The sequence below is a fragment of the Rhinatrema bivittatum genome, chromosome 2 (genome assembly GCF_901001135.1).
Source record: "Rhinatrema bivittatum chromosome 2, aRhiBiv1.1, whole genome shotgun sequence".
Lineage (NCBI taxonomy): Eukaryota > Metazoa > Chordata > Amphibia > Gymnophiona > Rhinatrematidae > Rhinatrema > Rhinatrema bivittatum.
The window spans coordinates 333,199,298-333,218,488 of record NC_042616.1 but is presented as its reverse complement, the minus strand read 5'-3'; the positions used below and the strand labels follow the sequence as shown (position 1 = coordinate 333,218,488).

General features: G+C 43.9%; 1 protein-coding gene across 2 annotated transcripts in view; it reads left to right on the top strand.

The window, feature by feature from the left end:
- Positions 1-14,543, top strand: part of ITPRID1 (ITPR interacting domain containing 1) — a 156,621-nt gene extending 142,078 nt beyond the window's left edge. The window contains exons 8-9 of one of the 2 annotated variants that reach the window (XM_029589806.1): positions 4,655-4,906; positions 12,479-14,543. In XM_029589806.1, the coding sequence (XP_029445666.1) occupies positions 4,655-4,906; positions 12,479-12,535 (309 nt within the window). In that variant the 3' untranslated portion in view covers positions 12,536-14,543. Of the gene's footprint in view, positions 1-4,651; positions 4,907-12,478 lie in introns of both variants that reach the window. The other variant, XM_029589805.1, reaches the window with a different exon arrangement.
- The last annotated feature ends 4,648 nt before the right edge of the window (positions 14,544-19,191 follow it).

The following is a 19,191-nucleotide window of genomic DNA, read 5'->3' as shown; positions in this document are numbered from 1 at the left end:
CAAATAACAGGGAGATTAGAACTTGGCAGAGAGAGAAGAGAAAGGACAGGTTATTAAATCAAACATGTAACGATAGTGTAAAATAATATAAAATTCAAACATGAAGGTTAGTCATGGTGTATGTGAGGTAAGGATTGGCGTGGATGGGGTAGATCAGTTTGAGTCCGGGATGAAAGCACATCCCTAGTAGATGTTTCCTATACAATAAAACCGCACAGCTCACCTTTCCATCTCTCTGCGTCAGGCTTTAGGTGAATGTTAGACAAACTGAATCTATCCCAAAATTGAGACAGGATCTCTTCTCTCCTTCACTGGAGATTGCAAAGGCTGGGCTTCCCTGTGCTTGGAAAAGTCCACTTTCTCCTTTCTGCAAACCCCTCTCCTACAGGGATCTGCACTTAAGGTTTATTTTCTCTTCTCAACCAGATTAACAGTGAGGCTGAAGCCCCTTTTCTCCTTGATAGCTCAGACTCTGACCTCCATTTTCTACTGCTCCTGTTTTCCTCTGTCTGGGTCTTTTTTCTCCTTCTTTACTCGCTTTCTGAGAGAGAGAGAGAGAGAGAGCTGAACCCGCTCATCCTCTTCCAGCAAAGGCTGTGGTTTAATTCTCCTGTGAAGTCTGTTTCTTTCCTTCCTGTACTTGCAGAACCAGATTACTGCACTCCCAAGGAGGGACGGGCAAAACTAGAACTTTCTCTAATCCTTGGAATGCATTTAAGCCTTTAAAAAGGCAATGTACTCTGAAGTAAGGCCATAGGGCAGGGGTGGGCAAGTCCGGTCCTCGAGGGCTGCAAACCAGTCGGGTTTTCAGGATACCCCTAATGAATATGCATGAAATAGATTTGCATACAACTGAGGCAGTGTGTATGCAGGTCTCTCTCATGCATATTCATTAAGGATATCCTGAAAACCAGACTGGTTTGCAGCCCTCGAGGACCGGAATTGGCCACCCCTGCCATAGGGTCTTTGCACCTGTGTCACTTGGATGATTTTTTGAATCTCTAACTATGTACGGGAGGGGGGACAGACTTCCAGTCCTTCACCACTATATAAGTTCTGACTGCGCTTCTTTGATAGGGATACAAACAGGGATTGCAACTGACTCCAGTTTTCCAGGACAGATTGGTTTTTTTTTTATTATTCTTTATTAATTTTCAGCTTACATAAACAGCAAAAATTTAAATGCATGCCAATGCAAAAATTTGTATATTCATAATCAAACAAGTAATTTACCTGATTTAAATCAAACTTACATAAGAAATAATACTGATTATTGATTATACATCCAATTTATAAAGAAATCGGAGATCCAAAATTTCCAAAATTAGGCACGCAGGAAATAAATTTTTTATCAACCTAATAAATGAAGGTTGACCGACGTGCCGCAAATGCGCAGTAGAGAGCAGCTCTACTGCGCATGTGCGGGCGAGCACGTCGGTCTTAGCCAGCGTCAGGAAAAAAAAAACATGGCGGCGGCGGGTGGCAGTGGCGGCATCGGGTGGCAGCGGCGGCGGCAGCGGGCGGCAGCGAGCGGTGGCAGCGGCAGCGAGCGGCGGCAGCAGCGGCCAGTAGCGAGGGAGGGAGGAGAGAGAGAGAGGGAGGGAGGAGAGAGAGAGAGGGAGGGACGGACTGAGTGAGAGGGAGGGAGGGAGTGGGAGGGATGGAGGGAGGGAGGGAGTAACTGAGTGAGAGGGAGGGACTGAGTGGGAGGGACTGAGTGAGAGGGAGGGACTGGGAGGGAGGGACTGAGTGAGGGAGAGGGAGGGGGAGGGACTGAGTGAGAGGGAGGGAGGAGTGGGTGAGTGTGTGGGAGGGAGGTAGGGGGTGGGGAAGAGTGAGGAGAGAGGGAGAATGAGGGAGAGGTGAGAGACAGGGATGTGAGTAAGTGGAAGGGGGGAGAGGGAGAATGAGGGAGAGGTGAGAGACAGGGATGTGAGTAAGTGGAAGGGTAAGAAGTTGTGGAGCAGAGAAAAAGGGAGTGGAGGAGGGCTGAGGGGGAGGGTATGGGATTGAGAGAGGGTGGGGAGTGACTGAGGGAAGGGGAGAGAGGTGGGAGTGACTGAGGGAAGGGGAGGGGGGTGAGAGTGAGGGGAAGAAGGCAGTGGGAGACAGAGGGTGAGTAAGACTGAGTGGAGGAAAGGGGAGGAGTGAACGAGGGGAAGGGGGAGAGAGGGAGAAAAAGTGTAGAAGGGTGCTGTGTTAGAAAATGGACTGAAAAAAAAATGTAATGTAGCCCGTTTTAACGGGCTTAACGGCTTGTACTTAAGAAAAGAAAGAAAGCACAACAATTTCAATTCCAAATCCCGTGGGAAGCTTAGGTAGCATTATTTAAGGAATTATGTGAATCAAGAAACGTACGTAAGTCTTGAGGATCAAAGTACACATATCTTTGAGTATTTATTTTTACCACACATTTGCTAGGGTAACGAATCACCATATATGCTCCCAGGTTTTTTACTTCCTGAGCCATCTGAAGGAATTGCTTTCTGCGGATTTGCGTATCTCTTGTAATGTCCGGGTAAACCCAAACTTTTCCACCAAGATAAAGTTTATTCCTGTTATGGAGAAATAACCTCAAAATAGTGTCTCTGTCCGAGGGAAAAACAAATCTTACACAAAGAGTTCCCCGAAATTCTATTTGTTCTTCCATAGACTGTTCCAGGAACCCTGTTAGATTTTCCAAATCTTGTGATTGTATTTCAATATTCTCTTGTCTTTTCCCTGGCTTCTCCCCAGTTTTGATGTAAAAAATCTTTTCTATAGAAGGTATAGCATCTGAAGAAATTTGCAAATTCTCTTGTAGAAATGTGGTTTTATTGTACTCCTACATAGACTTGTAGTTCTGGTGTCCCTACTAATTTCCCTGAGAAAAGACCATGCAGGCAGTAGGATAAAAACCAGGAATGGATCAGTCTGTCCAGAAAATCTGAAGCCAGTTGGCATCCTTGCAGGCAGTGACATACACATATAAAAGAGCTGTGTTTTTGTTTTTAGGGGAAGTACAGGGATGAACGTATGAGGTAACTCTACTTACACCAGGATTTCCCAAACCTGTCCTGGGGATCCTACAGCCAGTTGAATTTTCAGGATATCCATAATGAATAGGCATGAGGCAAATTTGCATACCACAGAGACTTAGTATATGCATATTTATCTCATGCATATTCATTGTGGATATCCTGAAAAGCTGACTGGCTGTGGAGTCCCCAGGACAGGTTTGGGAAGACCTGGCTTAAACCTTACTTTAGTTATTAACTTGATTAGGACTTGATTTACTAAGGCTTTTCTCCCATTCTGGGGCCGATGCAATTAAAATGCGCAGAAAGGGGGCGCTGAGTATTCAGCGCCCCCTTTCCTAATGCACCCCCAGGCACCTCTCCTGGGGACGCCATACTATATTCCAATTAGCGGTCATGCTGTCAAGGAGGTGCTGCCTTCGATTGCGCACCCCTAGCACCTCCTTACAGTGTGCACTCGGGAGAGGCCGGCTATCCGCAGCCATCTGCAGGTTAAGAAAATGGACGCTGAATTTATCAGCATCTGTTTTCCTAACCGGCACACAGCCACAGGTTTGGAAAACAGATGCTAGTTAACTGAGCATCTGTTTCCCGAACCTGACCGCTTTTCTGTACAACTTTTGGGAAAACTCAGAAATTAACACCTGCTCTAGGCAGATGTTAATTTCTGAGCACAAAAATGTGCAAATAGAGGTAGATCTTTAAAAAGTACACACACGCATACTTTTGTTCGCGCAACCGGCGCACACAAAAGTACGCCGGATTTTATAAGATACTCGCGTAGCCGTGCGTATCTTATAAAATCCGGGGTCGGCGTATGCAAGGCTGTGCAAAATCAGCAGCCTGCGCGCGCCGAGCTGCGCAGCCTGCCTCCGTTCCCTCCCACGTCCCCCCTTCCCCCCTTCCCCTATCTAACCCACCCCCAGCCCTACCTAAATCCCCCCACACCTTTGTTGTGCAAGTTATGCCTGTTTGAGGCAGGCGTAACTTGTGCACGCCGCCTCAGCATCCCCCGGCACAGGCCGCAGTGCCGGGCGACTCAGGACCGCCCTCCTGGCCTGCCCCCGAACCGTCACCATGTCCCCGGACCCGCCCCAGACCGCCCCTGACCCCCCCCAGACACACCCCTGGACACACCCCCAGCCTGCCGACACCCCCCGGACACGCCCACTCCCTCCCCTTTTACGAAGCCCCGGGACTTACGCACGTCTCGGGGCTTTGCGCGCTCCGGCGGCCTATGCAAAATAGGCGCGCCGACGCGCAGGGATTTTAAAATCTACCCCACTAGATGCATATTTTTTTAAAATTTTGGGTAACTAATAGCCTCATCAAAATGCATTTGCATGTGATGAACGCTATTAGTTTCGCTGCACGTTAGACGCACATTGTGGAGGTGCTAATCCCTTTATTGCATAAGGGGATATGGACGTGCCTACACAACCCGCATCCAACTGCGTGGTAAACAATGCGCTTGGCTGAGCACACTTTATTGCATCGGCCTCTCTGTGTCTATAGGAAAAATGCTTAGCAAATGAGGCCCTAAATTTCAGAATTTGTCTGTTAGTAAAAGTTTAAAAAGTTCAGTCATCTTTTTACAAAAAGGATTTTTTTGCTTCTTTTTTTTTCCCGTCCAGCAGTTTGAACAGTTATTAGAAGAACAGTCAAAACTGTATTCCGAGCTTGACTTTGATAATTGGAGTGATGAAGAAAAGACTCAAAATCCAGGTGCTTCTTCAGATGTGACTCTGCCCCCAGTCTCTGCCTCGCATTTAGTAGCTGAATGCCCTGCCACTGTGTCTTCAGAAAAGGAGAAACCAATGGACAGCAAGGAAATACAAGAACCTCGTCTTCTACAGCAGAAAATGGACTTTAGCACTTTTCTAAGGAATGTAAGAACAACATATTCCAGTTATTATCTAATTTCTGATTCTACAGTACTGTATTTGGACAGGGAGAGTAAGGCTCTATTGCAACCACAGGCCTAGTTTGTCTGCTTAGTTTGGAGGGGGCAATGTCTAGGGCAGTGATGGCAAAACTTAGACACGCATGTCAAAGGTGACAAAGGTTTGCCATCACTGGTCTAGGGACTGGTGGTGGTGGGGGGAGGGGGGGCAGAATAGGAGCTGACTCCGCACTAGCCTAGAACATTTTAGGTGTGTGTGGGGGGTATTTCTCCTCCATGTCCTCCCAAAACCACTATATAATTGCAACTAAACTACAGGATGTTCTATAAAAAGTCATTGTTGGAGTAATATCAATCTAAAGCCATTTGAAAAATGTGATTGTAATCCTTAAAATCTATCTTAAGAAAGGAGATCAATGTGGACTTGAAAGGTCATGCACTGCATAGATTTTCTTAGTTGCTCATGGGGAGGGTGATTTTCAAGCAAATTTCTGCAGGACAGAAAAAACAAAAGCATTTTACCCATATAAATCGGCTGTCTTAAAATTGCCCACTCTAAATGTGAGATGAATACATGCATAGTTGCACAAGCTGCCTACTTTCATTGGTATTGCAGTGTAGGCATTCCCAGGGTGAGGGAGAAAAACTGCATGCAAAGTTTTAGATCTTCAAAACCATGCTTGCAGTTTTAGTTGGGGAAAAAAATGAATCAACAGAAAAAGCAGGTGAAAATCTCTGAAAGTAATTTTTCCTGGGGTAATTGTCAAAATAAAAGTGAGCATATACTTTTAGCTGCAAAGACTGTGGATAAAGGATACCTGCAGACTTTGCAGCAGTGCGAGCAGTTTGAAAATGTCTTCCTTTACAAAGGTATCACAATGTAGAAAGACTCAATTTTTGTACAGGACAGGACCAATATATCAACTGGAATCTAGTTCTAACTCTTAAAAAGAAATTGAAAAATAGCCTATTCAGCTTCATGGATAGATATGCCAATATAGCACTGGTTTAGGATAATGTTTAATTTTGTGAAGCTCTGCTATGTCACGTTATAGATAGTTACGTACTGGTTATATAGGTATAACTAGGGCCCTTCCCAGAGAGAATCGGTCATACAGTCTGAACAAGGAACTTCTTTATTATTTTCCCAGAATGCCCCATGACTTTTACTAACATCTTCCTTAACACAGCCTTTAAATAAATATTATTCTTATTATTCTTATCATGATTTATAGTTCATACAGCTGCATGCAATGCTGTACAGAGACACCTAATGGGCAGCCTCTACTTCTTGGAGCTTACAATCTAGTCAAGACAAACAGACAGGACACACAACAAAAAATTAATAGGAGGCCTTAGGTAAAACTGTGGAGCATTAAGGTATGTGGAATTAAATTGAGAATTTGGGCAGAACTGTGGAGAAGATTGAAGTCAGAGTTAGTACAGTGAAGATTCTGATTGAAGGCAGGGACAACTACCTAACTAGATCAATTAGCTGGAAAATATTTGCACTAGAAACAATCCATATAATAAATGCAGAGCGAGTGGTGGGTGTGAGAAGATGAATAGGGAAAAATATGAACAATTTTATATTAAATAATTAAAATGGGGCAGATTAGATTCTGAAAGCCCTCAACTATCCTGCAATTGAAACAAGGTACCATGAAATTAGGGGTTAGATAGCAAAAATCCAACAGTACAGATAAAATATGTTTTAAGATTAAAATGTAGCAGATCTTTACCTTTCCAGCAGTTTATTTCATCAGGTTGACCCTCTACTGCCCAGAATGGGCTCTGCAGAGGTCTCAGTCCTCAAAAATGCTTATAGAAAACTGCTACTGTCAAAGGAAATGTCCCAATCTCCAGGAGTACTTAACTGTCATGGTGGGACAGATTAGGTTATGAAAGCTCTCAACTATTTGTAAGAAGGTTGAAATGAATATAGTGGAAATCAGCTCTACAATTTGACAGAAATAACTACAGGCGACATCAGGCATCCTACCAGAGTTATTACCAAGGCAAAGAGAGCCCTCTTCTCAAAAGCTATTAACTAAGCAAACAACTAACCCAGTGAGCTTCTCAGACAGTAAATAAGCTACTAGCCCTTTCCTTCTTTCAATCCTCTTTCATGATGTCTGAGGCACAGTACAACAAGATAGAAACATACTTCTCAGAGAAGATCACATACACATCCAGACGGAGCTGGACTGTAATCTGAATCTACTATTGCTAGGCAAGATCACTGAAAAAGCTGTACCAATACAGATATCCAATCATCTGAAGATCACAAATGGTCTGGACCCATTCCAGTCAGGTTTCAGGTCTCATTTTAATATTAACATGGCACCAGTAAGAATAGTTGATGAACTCTGATTGTGCATGGATTGTGGATAAGCAGCCCTGTATGTACTCCTTGCCATTTCCATGGCATTTGACACCATTAACTACAAAGTCTTAATCATTGCCTGGAGATCCTAGGGCTCACAGGCTCAATGCTAACCTAATTCAATTCCTTCCTCCAGAATTGCTCCTAGATTGTTTCTCTGTGGACAGCATTATTACACCCTCATATTCTCCACTGTGGAGTTCTGCAGGGATCTACCTTACCACTAACATTATTCTTAGCATAGGGGATGGAATACTGCTCCCGACTTATGCCTGCATCCCCCCCCCAAAAAAAAAAAAAAACACTCAACGCATTTAACTGGGATTTAAATAGGTTGCAGTTTATTAACTCACAACATATCCCGAGCCCTTACAACTTGAAAATATTAAACAGTCCCAACTTGCCCCTCCTCCCTTTCCTCCCTCCTATTCTCCACCACCTTGCCCCCAGTGGTAAATGAACCCCCCCCACACACACACACACACTCCTTCCCCGCCTACTCCGCCTCAAGCCAGCGAGAGTAAGCTCCCACCGGGAACTTTAGCCCTGGAGTTCTCCGGTCCTCCCGTGTAGCAGCCCCCCCAACTACACGAGGTTCACACCCCCGCCCCCACCACCATCTCCCCGCAGCATTCAAAATACCCCCTAGGCTCGGGTTTACTGCCTCATCTGCAACAATTAACAGCAATACAACAAATCCCCAACACCCCAAACACCATGCAAGAAGGGTGAGCAGGAGGGACAAGAAGTCTGGCACCTACTCTCCCACCGCGTCTGAGGGTTCTGACCTTTGGGATGTAAGCATCATCCGCTGGTCTCCAATCAGTGTTCGTTTTTCGAATGCTGCTAAGCACAGCCTGTGGATCCTTCCTATTGGTGCTCCGCTTCCCGTCCGGCAGCTATGCCTGTCTGTTGTGCGCAGATTCCCCCCATGTTACAGTCGCAGCACAAGGCAGGCTTGTGCTGCTCCTCTTATATTTACATGGCTCCTCTAGGGCAACACATCTAAAGATTATTAGTTCATCTTCTACTAATACAGATGATACATAACTACCATTCCCTTTTGGCCCAGACCCCAACAGATTAAATGATAACCTGAATGGAGAAGAGATGAGGGAGAGATATGATACAACCTTCAAATACCTGAAAGGTTTGAATGATGCACAATCATTGGCAAACTTTTCTGTTGGAAAGAAATCAGTAGAACTAGGGGTCATGAAATGAAACTACAGGGAGAACGACTCAGAATAATGTCAGGACATATTTCTTCACAGAAAGGGTGGTGGATACCTGGAATGCCCTTCCAGAGGAAGTGGTGAAGACAAAAACAATAAAATATTTCAAAGGGCATGGGATAAACACTATGGATCCCTTAGGTCTAGAGGATGGGAATGAAGAAAAGAGTGCATGGGGGTAACTTGTTGCTATGGCAGTTACTACCCTTAATCAATAAGCCTTTATGCTGTTGATGCAACTCCATGATTGCTCTCTGCTTCAAAGGCAGGAGGAAAAGAGGAAAAGGGAATTAGATTTAGACAGCAACCAACAAGGACATTGAATTGCACAGTCTGGGAAAACAAATAAGCTTGGGAGTAACTTGCTGATATGGAGGTTACTACCCTTAACCAATAAACCTTAATGCTGTTGATACAATTCCAGCATTGCTTTCTGCCTTCAGTGACAAGTGGTAATGGGGAATTGGACTCAAACAGCAACCAACAAGGGCCCAGACTGTGACGGTCTGGGAAACTGATAACTATAAAGGTGGCTTGTATGACCAACAGTTACTACCATAAGCTTGGTGGGCAGACTGGATAGACCATTTGGTCCTTTTCTGCCATCATTTCTATGTTTCTATATTATAAATGCCTGGGAAAGAACTCCAGCTGGCTACACTTACAGTAAGCAAATTAAAATTAAATCCACAAAAGATAGAAGTACAGAGGATAGACAAAAAAAGACCCCAGCTTCTTAAACACCAAGGTGATCATTGAGGGACAGCCTCATAATTTGAGATTCAACCTGGATTTTAAGATCACTATGGAAGCTCAAGTCCTAGCAGTAGCTAAATAAGCATTCTTTCAATTACACCAACTATGTCATTTCTGTCCCTTCTTTGATGGCTCTATCCCTGCTGGATGCATGATTTCCTGCCTGCATTACTGCAACTCACTATGCACCCAACTGGCACTTGCAACCCATTCAGAGCACCACAATTCAAAATATACTGAAATGAGAAAATTTGAAAGGGTCACTCTTTTCCTAAAATCTGTACACTGGCTTCCAATGCTGTATTGCACCAAGTTCAAAATTCTGGTGTTGGCTTTTAAGAACCTTAAAGACTGTTCTACGTCAGCTGTTATCTCACACCTTATATGCCTTTTCTTTCTCTATACTCTATGAGGTAGATCTTAAAAAAGTACGCGCCGGTGCGCGAGTGCCCTGCGCGCATAAATCCGGCAGGATTTACGCTCGCAGGACTTTTAAAATCTAGCCCTATGCCTTTAGCCCACCTAACTGTGCTTCACAAGCAATAGAGTGAAGACCGTTGCAGAATCAATTCCAACCCTATGGAACTCACAGCCACTTTTAAGCTCAAGCTAGCCCTAAGCCTGCTAGCTTTTAGAAAACTACTAAATGTATCGCTCTTTGAATCAGTGTTCAGACTTGAAACTGAAATAAAGCTCTCATCAGTGCGCCGCCCAGTCTGACTTGTAGAAGAACTTGCCTCTATCACTTTAACTGTCTATGGGCCCTATATAAAAAGCATTTTCCCCATAGACACAAAATGGAAAAAAATCTAATCCTATCTTATTCATATATTAACCTTGTTATATTATCAAATAAATATATCTTCTTCTAGTTTCTTACTTGTAATTCGCTCAGAGCTCTTCACTTGGAAGAGTGTATAATAAATAAATAAATGATGAACTATCCTGCAACTAAAACAGGGAACCTGAAAAGAAAGGGTTAAATATTACAATTATATAACAACATTCAATAGCACCATCAAAATAGCAGTTGTAAGATTAAATAATAAAATTAAACAGTGAACATTATACTCTACAACATAACTTCCTCCTTTTCTATTGTGAACACTTTCATATACGAGAAAACTAATAGGGATGTGCATCATTTTTCTGATGGATGAAAATATAGTATGATATTTTCTAATCCGTCAGGTATTGGGGGGTCCCCGAAAGCGATAGGAAAACCCCACGAAATTTTCGTGTGGGTTTCTTATCGTTTTGGGGGGGGCGGGAAGAAAGGGCACACAGAAAAAAAAACCCCAAACCCTCCCCGATCCCTTAAATCTAATTATTTAGAATCCCCCACCCTCCTGACCCCCCAAAAACTTTCCTACCTGGTGGTCCGGCGGGGGTCCCCGGAGTGATCTCCCACTCTTGCACCGTCATCTGCCACTAATCAAAATGGAGCCAATGGCCCTTTGCCCTTACCATGTGACGGGGCTATTGGTGCCATTGGCCGGCCCCCTATCACATGATAGGAGCAATGGATGTCCCACACCATTTTTTAAGATGGTGCCGGCCGCCCAATGCTCCTACCATGTGACAGGGGCCAACCAATGGCGCCGATAGCCCCTGTCACATGGTAAGGGCAAAGGGCCATCGGCGCCATTTTGTTCACTGGCAGCAGACAGCCTGGAAGCAGGAGATCGCTCCCGGGACACCCGCTGGACCACCAGGTACTTTAGGAAAGTTTGGGGGGGGGGGGTTGGGAGGGTGAAGGATTCTAAATAATTAGATTGAAAGGGTCGGGGAGGGGGTTTGGCTCGGGACAGCCGAAAAAAAAAGTGTTCAGAAACGCGGGAAACGAAGATTTCCTGCGGTTCTAAGAACACAATTCCGGAAACGATTCTGGAAACAATTCACATCTCTAAAAACTAATGAACATTTTTTAACAACCCCTGTCATATATCCCCTGAAATGGACAAGAGTTATTCTTCCCTAGCTGTCCATCTTCAAAATATAAATTCAGTGTAATAACAGGTTTCACTTTTTGACTTGATGTGTGGTCATGACATTGTACGGATCCCTGTTTTGAATTTACTAATTAATCAGCTAGTGTCCTACAAGGGGATGATTAAACTTTCAATAAAATAGATAAGACCCTGATTGATTTTTAATGAGAAAGTGTCTCTTGCCTAAAAATCAAGGGTTGAGTGGGTGGGAAAGACAGACACTAGAATTAACTATCACTGGCTTGCTTATTCTCTCAGACACCACAAATTCTAAATAATATATCTCTCTATTTCACCTTTCACCAAACTTTTATAAGTCCAAAGATTTCAAAAACCTATACTTACCAATCCTTTTTAACCACCATTAAATTGATCTTCACTCAGTTAATTGAAGAGTTTGAGATTCGTGCGCCTAATGGCGCGTGCTTCCAGTCCTCTTCTACTGCAAAGGGTGCGGGGCCTCTGGAAGCTGGGGCTGTGGAAGTCAATCCCTGGATCGCGTGCACTATTTATTTTCCAGTTTTCGGTGCATTATTGCACATCAGTTGCTTTCTTTCTGAATGCCTCAGTTTCCTTAACTATATGTGATTAATAATAATAACTTTGCTCTTTCTACTCATTAATCTTTCGAAATTGCCATACAGATTACGTTCCGAAATTGGTAGCCAGACTTTCTATGCAGGGGTGACTGTATGCAAGGATTTTGAAGTAATACATTGTAAGGCACATTAGACTCTGCAGTGCTTTCTGTAGGAAAGTATCATATAAATCTCATTTCTGAACAGAAGTGGCAAGCTAACTGAGATCAGCAATCATGTTCATGGGCATCATAAACTGAGTTTGATGGGAACACGATTGCTAATCGTAATAATAAAAAGACAGCTCAGTAGGACTGAAGTAAATATGACAACCTTCCTGAACTTTTTGAGAAGTTTGTTGTTTCTGTCCCAGATATTTGCTAGATTGCTATACTCTGTGATTGCTATGCAACAAACCCCGCCCTAGAACAAACATCAGGATTATGATATCCATCATTGGTCGTAATTTTTTGGCCCATCTCTAATTATTATTCTTTTTCTTTCTGCAACTTAATATTTCTGTGCCAAAAAAATCCAGTTGAGATTACTTTTTAGATTGTTGCATGTTCATTGTACTAAGCCAATTTATTTTCTTTTCCTTTTTTTTTTCAGCTTAAAAAATCCTTCCAAAATCCTTTTGGCAGTGACACAACTGAATTAAGGAAATGATGGATCAAGAAAAGCAAAGCAATGTAGATCACCTTCTGCCTTATTGTTGACTGTGATATTCTGTTTCCTGCATATTGATATTATGAACTCAGGCTACTGAAAGCATTTATACCGATAAAGGAATAGAACTGAGTCTATCTCAATGCAGGCTAAGTACTGCTGTTAAAAGGTTAGGAAAAGTATTTGACATCGCTGTCAACCATTTGCCATATTGACTTTACAATATAAAATCATGCATGGATGCTGATCTACAGCTCTCCTAACCATGGCCAGAGTTTTGCTGAGTGCTTCCAGCTGCCAATAACACTTCATGTAAGGACAATGTGGGTGCTTTAAAACAATTTAAACCAAGGATCCACAAACCTTTCAAGGGAGGGGTCACATAGGGAATTTCAAATCAAGTGGCTTGGGAGATCCCCACCTTGGTGTTTCTTGAGCAGGGGGTTTGGGGAGTGTCCACATTTTCCGATTGGGAGGTGGAGCGGGGAATATCTGGTTCTTTGGATGATTTGAAATACAAGGAAAAGGAGAAACAAGGTTCCCAGTAGTATGGAAGATAACATGCCAGTAATATTATTTCTAAATTTCTTGGAAGTTGGCAACCCTGCCACATCCTCGAGAACCCTGGTCCCTAGCTTTCCCTTCTCCTGCATCTGCCCTCCTGAGGTGTCTGTGCATATGTGTGTGGTGCACCCTTTCACTCTCATCCCTCCCCTCCCTTCACTTAATTCACTCATTTCCTCCTCCCCTTTCACACCACTCCCTCAATTACTCTCTTCCTTTTCACTCATCCCACTTTCCTCTTAGCCTACTCCCTTCTTTCCCTTCCTTCTTTCACCCCTCATCTTTTTATGCACCCCACTACTTCTCTCCCCTTCTTTCCCCCCTTCTCTCCTTCTCTCCCCCTCTCTCATCACTTCATTCATACCCTTCTGTCTCACTCATCCATGCTCCTTTCAACCTGCTCCACTCTGTTCTCTTCCCTTTCTCAACCCCTTCAGTCTCTTCCTTGTTCTTCCTTCCCTTCATTCACTCACCTGGGCATTTCTTCTTCCACTGGTGAGGCTGGAGAACCTCTGCTAGCCTTTTGGCCACTGTCAAAGATTAAAAAAAAATGCAAATGGCCTCTGCAAGCCCAATCTGGCCCATACGAAGGGAAAGGATGTTGGGCCAACTAAATGAAAAAGCAGGTGCAGATCCCTGTGGGTAGCTTTTACCTTGAGCAAATGGAAATTATGCGCATGTGGACTTACCAGCTACCTGTGAGTATTTGATAATTTCCTCCAGAGTAATGTGTACTTTATTTTAGACATATTGAAGTCCATATTCAAAAGTAATTTAGATGGCTAACTCAAAAGGTATTCATCTAAATGGCAAATTAGGCATATTCAGCACTTATCATACTATATTTCATTTTATAAAAAAGGGGCATTCCGGGGAGATGTTTACTTATCCACCTACCTTAGCCGAATTTCAGATGTATCCATCTACGTTAGTCAGATACGTTTAGACCCTCTTCAGAGCAAATCTAAATTTATTCAGCATTGTGTGGCCAGATAACTAGCTGCTTATCCGGATATCTTCAAAAGATATCTGGATAAGTACTGCTGTCAAAAAAAGAAAAGAAAAAGTATAGAGCTGTGGCCCTATTTACACCTTGTCCACAAATTTAAAGATAGGCCCTATTGGGCCATGCTTCCCCTATCCTCAATCCCCTTGTAAATTTGTAAAAATGTGCTGGCCAGGGTCCACTGCCCTTACCCAGGCTCTCTCCCTGGTTCTCTCTATAATAAAAACCATTACTGCAGCCAAGCCCTTCCCTCACACCGCCTTGCAGTTTAAATATCCAGTGCCTTGTGCAGTTTATGCTTCCAGCACAGTGTATGCAGAGGCTGTGCTGGAGATCACAGGCAGCTGATAACTGATCCCATTCTTCGCAGTGATTTTGTGGATTTAGAGAGATGGAGGGAAGGGTCCGGGGTAGATGGGGTGTTGCTTGACATTTAAACTGCGGAGAGGTGGGGGGGGGGGAGGACCTGTCAGCAGCAATAGATTTTATTATAGAGAGAACCAGGGAAAGGCTTGGGTGGGGCAGCAGACCCCAGCACATTTTTACAAATTTACAAGCATAGGGGAGGGGGGAGCATGGCCTAAGGAAGCCTATCTTTAGCTTTGTGGGTAGGGGTAATTGGGCCACAGGCTTTTTCTTTGTCTTCTATTTTTTTATTGACAGAGCTACTTATCTGGATATCTTTTGATGATATCTGGATACGTAGCTAGTTAACCAGCCACACAAGGCTGGATAACTAAAAATGGCTATATTCAAATATAGCTGGTCAGGTTTCTTAGTTATTTGGCTACATTTACCCAGATAACTCTAGTCAAGTATATTCAATGGGATGTTTAGCCTGCTAAATACCCACCCTACTGAACATGACTCCCCTGGTTGTTATTTTTTTATGACAATGCAATGCAGAATTGTATCTTCTTTTGTTGTACTTTTACATCTGTTTCACTGACCTATGTATGTTTGCTTGAAAAGCATTCCTCATATCCTCAGATTTATAAATCTAGGGCAAGCTTAATTAAAGATTATATAGATATAAAAAACAAACGAGAAATTGGGCATATAGCTTTTCATAGGCAAACCCCATAAGGACAAGCTATAAGGTGGCTCAGTTAACACCAAGACGTTTTTAGGTGGTATTAGTATAGACTGAGACAGTAAGAGTTAGGTGGAAAATGAGGAAAGGGAGCGTGTTCCAATAGATTACATACTAAAGCAAGAATTGCATAGAATGGACCTGAGGTGTATGCCATATGTGAGGAGCATAAGAAAATAGAAAGCGCAACAGAAGTAAAACAGGCCAGGAGAGAATTTGAGAAGATGCTCGACATAATGTCAAAAACTAATAATAAAAACTTTTAAAAGTACATTGGAAGCAAAAAGGCTTTGAGAGAGTTGGCTTGGCCACTAGATAAGCAAGGGCTAAAACAGGTGCTCAGGGAGGATAAGGAAATAGCAGTAAATCTGAATGAATTCCTTGTCTTGAACTTTACTGAGGAGGATGTTGGGGACATAAAAACATAAGATTTGTCATATTGAATGAGATGAAAATTCCATCAAGCCCAGTATCCTGTTTCCACCATCAACTGTGTCCAATCCAGGTCACAAGTACCTGGCAGGATCCCCAAAGATAGAAAAACATGCCATGATGCTTATCCTAAGGATAAGCAGTAGATTTCCCCAAGTCCTCCTTAATAATGATTTATGGACTTTTCCTCCAGGAACTTGTCCAAATCTTTTTTTAAACCCAGTTACACTAAGAGTTTTTACCACATCCTTTGGCAATGAGTTCCAGAGCTTAATTATGGACCGAGTAAAAAAATCTTTCCTCTTATTTGTTTTAAATGTACTGCTTAGTAACTTCATTGCATATCCCCTGGTCTTTATACTTTTTGAAAGAGTAAAACTGTTAAGATTTTGCCTGTTAGGCAGCTTCATCCTACCCTGCTGCATCTTCCAATGACACCTCCTCACAAGCAAAGGCCTCTAATGAACTGTGCCCTCAGCCACCGGACCCACTTCTCAGGGACCAACCTGACTCAGCCTGTGGTACAGCCTTCTCTCCACTAGGAGTCCTCAACAGGCTTGACTTCCAGAACTTGTCAGGCTTTTCCTTCCTGCCTGCAGCACACCCAGCCCGAGCTCTATTTAAACTTGCCTTGCCAGAACCTCCTCACTGACTTATTGAGTTATTCTTGGCTCTTTGTCCTGGCATCTGTTTCTTGTTCTTGCTCTGTGGCCTCCTGGCCTTCTCACTTCTTGCCTTGCCTTTCCTTGTGGCCTAAGGGCCTTCTTGCCCCTTTCCTTGCTCTGTGGCCTATCTAGGCCATTCCTGACCTTGCCCTCCAGGGTCCCTTGCTCAGTGGCCTTCAGACCCCCAAGTCTTGCTGCCTTTGGGCTTATATGTTCTGTGTGATCTTAGTTAGTTCTTGCTTTGTCTAAATCCTGCCCTAGTCTGTCTTGTCTGATCTTGTTGTGCCCTGCCAGTCCAATTCCCAGGATCCTGTCCACAGCCCTCTGATCCCTGCCTGTCCTATTTCTCAGTCCATACTTCTTGCCTGTTCTAGCTTTCAGTCCTTAGTTCCTTGCCTGTTTCTATATCTAGTCATCAACACATTGCCTGTTCCAGTCTCTCTCCTCACTATCTCCAGCCTGTGTCTGCCTGGCCCTGATCAGCTTATCCAGCCTGTCCAGCTAAGTCCTACTGACTCCCAGAACCCAAGGGTTCAACCTGCGGGGAAGGAGGCTGGCTAGGCAGAAGACCAACCCAGCTTTCACCATGATGATCAGCCAGCGTACCAAAGTCCTACTGACCTCCAGAACCCAAAGGCTCAATCTGTAGGGAAGGGGGCTGGGTTTAGGAATACCCCTTCTGAAGGGGTATTCCTAAACCCCACTAGTTGTGACATAAACAACCAATTCAAGATTACTCATTGCACTCAACTCATTATTTTATAAACGTCTATCATATCTCTCCTCATCCAAGTTGAAAAGATCTAACCTCTTTAGCCTTTCCTCCTAGGAGAATTGTTCCATCTCCTGTATCATTTTGATCGCCCTTCTCTGTTCCTTTTCCAATTCTGCTGTATCTTTTTTGAGATTTGGTGACCTGAATTGCACACCACATCAAGGTGCAGTCGCACAATGAAGTGGTATAGATGTATCATGATATTCTCTGTTTTCTTCTCCATTTCTTTCCTAATAATTTCTTGCGTTCTATTTGCTTTCTTGGCCACCATCACATAACCACACTGGAAATGTTCTTTCATGGTGTTAATTCTAAGTAACTAAAACAAATCTTTGTGTATGGAAGATGTAATAGATGTTAAGTGATGCACTTATGGAAAAATTATCCTAACTACCAAGTATGCAATGTTGGGTTCCATATTGGAAGTCACCAGCTAGGAAAAGCACTTTGGAGTCCTTGTGGACAATATGCTGAAATCATTAGCTTAGTGTGAGGCAGTGATCAAACAGTAAATAGTATAATAGGAATGATCTGAAAAGGAGTGGAAAATAAAATGTAGCAACTGTACCTTGAGTAATAAGTGCAGTTCTGGTCACCCCATCTCAAAAAAGATATAGTGGAATTTGAAAAGGTGCAGAAGATGGCAAAAAAAAAAAAAAATGATAAAGGGGATGAAATGGCTCCCCATAATCAGAGGCTATACAATTTATAGCTCTTCAGCTTGGAAAGAGATGGCTGAGAGGGGTCATGATAGGAGTTTATAAAATCAAGAGTGACAGAATGGGTAAATAATGGACAATTGTTTACCTTTTCAAATACTATTCAAACAAGAGGATAATCCATTAAGCTTGCAACCAGCAGATTGAAAACAAATCACAGAAAGTACTTTTTCACTCAGTGCACAATTAAGCTGTGGAATCTGTTGCCAGAGCTTGTAGGCAAGGCGACTAGTATGTTGGAGTTTAAAAGAGGGTTTTGTCAAATTCCTGGAGGAAAGGTCCATAAAATGTTATTAGCCAGGTAGACTAGAAATAGCTGTTGCTATCTCTGAGAGTAAGTAACAAAAAATAGATTACTTTCTGGGATCTTCTGGGCCTTGCTGGGATAAATGGACCTTGATCTGACCCAGCATGGCATCTCTTATGTTCTTATGATGAATATGATTGTATTCGGAGAGAATGAAAGAGAAGAACTGCTGCAGAGTGTTTCAAAGTAACCAAGCGAAGCAAATTATCCTTGGTTTAGAGAACCGAATGTATCCAATGAATATTCATTGTGAATATCCCAAAAACCAGACCTGTCTTTAGAACTTACTGAGATCCCCTGCTACAGCATGTTTATTATAGGAAATAAAGGCTTGTGGGGTACATAATACTTTAATCACAGAGAGCTGAAAAATGAAACAAAAGACATTATGGGGTAGATTTTCAGAGCCCTGCTCGCCTAAATCCGCCCAAAACCGGGCGGATTTACGCGAGCAGGGCCCTGCGCGCCGGTGAGCCTATTTTACATAGGCTCACCGGCGCGCGCACAACCCCGGGACTCGCGTAAGTCCCGGGGTTTTCGGAGTGGGCGTGTCGGGAGGCGTGTCGGGGGGCGGGGCCGGATTGCGCGGCGTTTCGGGGGCGTGCCGGCAGCGTTTTGGGGGCGGGTATGGGGGCGTGGCTATGCCCCGGGGCGGTCCGGGGGCGTAGCCTCGCCCTCCGTACCCGCCCCCAGGTCGCGGCCCGGCGCGCAGGGGTCCCGCTCGCGCGCGGGGATTTACGCCTCCCTCTGGGAGGCGTAAATCCCCCGACAAAGGTAGGATCGGGGTTTAGACAGGGCCGGGCGGGTGGGTTAGGTAGGGGAAGGGAGGGGAAGGTGAGGGGAGGGCAAAGGAAAGTTCCCTTCTAGGCCGCTCCGATTTCGGAGCGGCCTAGGAGGGAACGGGGGTAGGCTGCGCGGCTCGGCGCGCGCAGGCTATACGAAATCGATAGCCTTGCGCGCGCCGATCCAGGATTTTAGCCGATACGCGCGACTATGCGCGTATCTACTAAAATCCAGCGTACTTTTGTTTGCGCCTGGAGCGCAAACAAAAGTAGGCTGTTCGCGCTAGTTTGAAAATCTACCCCTATATCAAAA